General features: G+C 34.2%; 1 protein-coding gene across 4 annotated transcripts in view; it reads left to right on the forward strand.

Annotated features, from left to right (window-relative positions):
* The window catches only part of LOC119577116 (stress response protein NST1-like), a 23,333-nt gene that overhangs the window by 13,897 nt on the left and 4,436 nt on the right, over window positions 1–5,000 (forward strand). For 2 of the 4 annotated variants that reach the window (XM_037924799.1, XM_037924800.1), the window contains exon 6: window positions 2,092–5,000. This exon is cut by the window's right edge and continues 130 nt beyond it. In XM_037924799.1, the coding sequence (XP_037780727.1) occupies window positions 2,092–2,187 (96 nt within the window). In that variant the 3' untranslated portion in view covers window positions 2,188–5,000. The remainder of the gene's footprint in view (window positions 1–2,091) is intronic. The other 2 variants (XM_037924801.1, XM_037924802.1) reach the window with 2 other exon arrangements.

The following is a 5,000-nucleotide window of genomic DNA, read 5'->3' on the forward strand; positions in this document are numbered from 1 at the left end:
TTTGATTATCTTGATCCAGATGTTAATAGACTTCCTTTCACAGACTCCTTATCATCTCTTTAGGTAGTCTATAACTCGGTGCAATGATAGTAACAATAAGTAATATTTTGTTATTTGTGTAATTTTTAATTTGTTTTTTTTTCATAATGTTCAATATTATGAAAAAAAAATAAAAATTACACAAATAACAACATGCTACTACTGGCCCCATGGCCAGTAATAGCATGAAGATAGTATTAAATAGACCCAGCGCTCTTCCAGTCATTTCTCATTCCACCCTTGTTTATCGATGGAAATACTGCAAAAGACCCTTTCTAAATGCCAAATGAGTCTAATCGCCCTCCAAGAGCTTTGTGCATTTGTGGCAAGTCTTTCCCCCGATCACCCTGGGCTTCAGCCAAAATGCTCACGACAGCAAGATTGCGTCACCCTTGCCCATAGGGAAATTTTTCCATGATGGCATGTTCGTGATATGATGGTTACCTCATCTGGATCATGGGGATTAATTGACTTCTTTGTGGATAAGCACTTGTGGAGCAATCTTTATGAAAGCAAAATTCACAAAACAAAAATAGGCATCAATGGATTGAGGTATGACTGTCTTCATTATCATAACCTGTAACCTCTACTTTACTTTTTGCCTTTGTGGAGACACTTTTAAAACTTGCTTAATATCTTAATGTTGAAGAAGTTAATACAACATTTTACAATTACACTGAGCATGAATTTTTCACTTCCTCCCCAACATCAGCTTACCATGAAGAAGGTCATATTGCTGTTTGCAAAATGTCAGTGTAGTTGTTAACCCTTGGATCCGGTTGCTTCACAGCAATCACATGAACCAAAGTACAGACTTTAGGCTTATCTGAGCAGCTGCTCTGCCGGGTGTGCGTCTTGTCACCTCACATGAAGACTCGTGTGGTGACAATTCTACATAAGGATTTTTAGCTTTTTTACCATTTTCAAGTGTCCATATTTGTCATATGATTTGCATTATCTATATTGTCTCTGAAGGTAGTCAACAACTCAGTATAAGAAAAATTATATATATATATTTTATATATATATATATATATATATATATATATATATATATATATATATATATATATATATATATATATATATAATAATATAATTTTTTTTTTTTTTTTTTTATGCAACCTGCGCCACTGGTCACAGTACCAGAAATACGATGCTGAGCCTAGAAATGGTGTCCTCCATGGAGCTGGTGCTCTTCCAGTTGTGGCTCATGTGGCTCGATACTTGTTTATCGATGGAAATAATGCAGAATTGCCAAATGAGTCTAATCACCCTCCCAAGAGCCTTGTGCATTCGTGATGAGTGTTTCTGGTCACTCCAGCCAAAGTGATCATGATGGAAAGTTTGCCCGTCAAGCCAAATTTTTTTTTTCCCCCTTCTATCCTTCAATAAAACCACATTTAATCTTCTACACAGTGTAACATACCTTATTTATTGAAGTGTATTCTAATCTACATACATGATCAATATAGCAGCTAAAATGCATATGCATATCTTGCATTTCTGAATATGATCACTTGGTGCGACGTGGCAAGTGCTCAGGAGGCAAGCCTTGTCGGTCTAGTACCTGAAGCAGAGGCCAATGGGCTCTTCTGCAGATTTTTGAAAATGAGCATGTTTCACTTTAATACTGTTTTATTAAAGTATCCTTAGAAAATGCTCTCTGTCAAATCCAGTTCTGCCTACAGGATAGATAGATAGATTTAAATATGACTATGAATTTTTCCAAATGAAATACAAGCATAAGCTATTAGGCTCAAATGAGCTGGGTGCAAATAGGGGAAACTGCCTATTTACGCCAGCAATACTGTATTACTGGCCAATAACTCATTTTTTATTCCACTGTTATTGGGTTAAGATTTTGTGAAATCTTTCTCATGATATACAGTTGTCAAGATTCTTACGTGAAATTTCAAATAAAAGAAATTAAATATTAAACCCGATACAATTAAACTTTTTTCCCATTGCATGCTTTTGCTACTGTATTTTTCTTTGTATTTTGTATTTTCTGTCCTTTTGCCTTCTAGTAATTTTGTGCATCTTTTTCAGCTGTGTGATCTAGGTTTTGAGGATGAAAGAATAGTTGATGCTCTCTTAAAACATGATAACGACAGAGACAAGGCCCTGGAAGAGCTCATAGCCTAGAGTCCACCAGTGTCTTCCTTTTATATACCACATTGTGATGAGGTCAGCTGAGTTTTACTAGCCATATTATGTGTGCAAGTGTAGAGAATGTAAGATTTTGAGCCACAGATTAGGTTTATAATAATCCTAATGTTTTTGGTCATTGTCTTTATGAAGGAGCCTTTTTCAAGAACATGGATGTTCATTATCAGTGTTAGAATGTTTCTAAAAATTTTTTAGAAATAAATTTCTTTTCTTCTTTTTTTTCAAAGAAAAAAAGTTAAAGAGTAGTATTTTGTAATCTCAAAATCATGCGATTGAATCACTACCCATTCATAGCTAAAGAAGACTTGATAATGTGATGCAAAAGTTACAAGACCGATGTATCCTTCTAAACTTCCTGTTTATAAGTGTTTCTCTCAACATTTAATCCAAAGACTGCCAGATCTTGAAGACTGGAAAGAACTAGAATGATCATGTGTAAACCATCATACTGTCTTTTGAGATTTATGATGGACTACATGTAGTTAATAACTAACCAAAGAAAAGGGAATGATCTCCATGAAGATGGCTTGATAAAGTATCTGTCCCTTAGGTTACAAAGTAATCATCTATCACAAATTTGTTTTATTGTAAATCCTCAAAAAAATTATTTGAATGTATAAGAACCTTTGACGAGGTTAATGAACAAGTGGGAACTACATGCATCTGGAAGTTGATGTTTTATAGGGTCATAGCAGAAAAATATTCAAATCTCTATCTAATTACCAAGGTTGAAAAATGTTTCTAGCATTTTGTGACTTACATTGGTTTAACTGATATTATGAAAAATGACAAGTAGATTTTCCTTCCATCGAAGTTTACATCATGGAGGATATCATCTTACAGTTAGGTACCAATGACTTGCTTCCACATATTCTTTGTCCAAAAGGATATTACAGCAAGAACTAGTTAAGAAAAGTTTAAATGTAATAGCATATGGTTCCATTATCTAACACCATAAAGGTATACTTTGCTATAAAGGATGAAGCAAAACGGCAAGTGATTGACTCTTTGAGAACCCATACATTTGTGTATTGCCTGGCGCTATTGAATGTGGCAGGGAGTGCTGATTACATGTCAAAGGGATCTTCTAAAAGTATCTAAATTGTTGGATTGTATAGCTGGTAAAGATGGACTGGAATCAAGATGTGTGCCATTATTATAATGTAAAATACATGATATTGGATATGGAATAATGGTTGCACATTGGACACCTTTAAAAAAAAAATGAAGAAGCAAACAGTTTGTTAGAGAGCAAGAAAGTAAGAAATAGAAAGCCAGAGCTATCTGTACGTTTATGTTTGTGTTTGTGCGCATATGCGTGTGTGTATCACTTTCATTTTGCTAGAACTTGTCACAAACAGTGCGGGTAATTTATGTGTAGGGTAAGTATTATATATAATAACTGCTTGGAATGTAGCTTCCACTCATATTTCTTGTACTAAGAAATGGGAGTGATGATGAGAAGGTTCCAATAAGTTTATAAAGTATAAATTAGTCAAGGACATGGTATCTTGTAACTTCTAACACTTGTCATGTCATCAGCTGGAGAATACTTGTAGCATTAACATGTTTGTATTTGTTCTTAGAAGTAAAAAGATTAAATGATAAATCACATGGTCATTCAGTCTCTTTTTTGAAAAAATGAAATAGAGGTTGATTTAGAATCTTTTCCACTCTCATGTCTTTTTTATCATCTTGCAGCTGTGATAGATCCCCCACCCCACCCCAGAAACCAAGTTTCAACAAAAAAATACACAAAATATGTAAATCATTTGAGATGCAATATTCTGGTTGATTGATTGAAAAGTTGGGTACTTTTTATGAGTCGATAGAATGTCAAGACAAAGATTTTTTTAAAATAGCAATCATATTCCTGTTCTTCTTATGTTAAAAGTATCCTCCACCTACCTTCTTGAAATTTCATTTATCATTTACAGTCTCTGGAAGTGTGAAATGTTCTACTATTACTTTTTTCACTTTCTTTAGAGAAAAGGTTAGTTGGTTATCCATAGCAGAGTGCAGTTGAGATCACTTCATGTTCACCATCATCATTGTGCCATGTAATAAAGAAAACAGTAACACTAATCTACAGATTTAATTATCCTAAAGTCTTGTGTGCTTATATATCTGCATAGAATCTTAGTATTTTTTCAGTTCCATATTTCAGCTCAGAAATATTCTTTAACCCATTGGCAGCAGTTACACATATTGTCTAAAGTGGTTTTGTTTTATTGATTTTGTTTGCACTCAGGTGGCATCACAAGTGCTTTTTCACCAAGAAGGCCAACTGAAGGCCTAACTGATCTTATCTGATTACCCCCATTCCTTGAATTTTTATTAAGAATGCTTATATTTTTATTGTGGCTTTCATAATTATTATTTTATTATTGTTATTATCAGTATGGTTAGGATAATCTTACTGATGATGATAGGAGTGATAAAAACAAAACAAATTCTTCCTCAAAATTCAAGGAATGGGGTAAATGGAGAAGGTCAGGAAGTGATGATTAACCCATAGAGTCCCATATTTCACAATCATCACATTTCACATCATGTGCAGGCATTACTGTTTGTCACAATCATGCAAAGCCTGTTCAAAACTGGCGAGCCTTTTTCGTACTCAGTTTGGCAAGTTTTCCTGCAGTTATACCCATGATATTGCCTAGTAGGCCCACCACACCCAAAGCCAATCATATAGTTGTATTTTCCTGCCTGATTTTTCTTGTAAATGGAATGTAGTGGGTGTAAAGTAGTAGTTTTCTTACTGTACAGCATATTTCATACAGCCA

The sequence above is a fragment of the Penaeus monodon genome, chromosome 9, assembly GCF_015228065.2.
Source record: "Penaeus monodon isolate SGIC_2016 chromosome 9, NSTDA_Pmon_1, whole genome shotgun sequence".
Classification (NCBI taxonomy): domain Eukaryota; kingdom Metazoa; phylum Arthropoda; class Malacostraca; order Decapoda; family Penaeidae; genus Penaeus; species Penaeus monodon.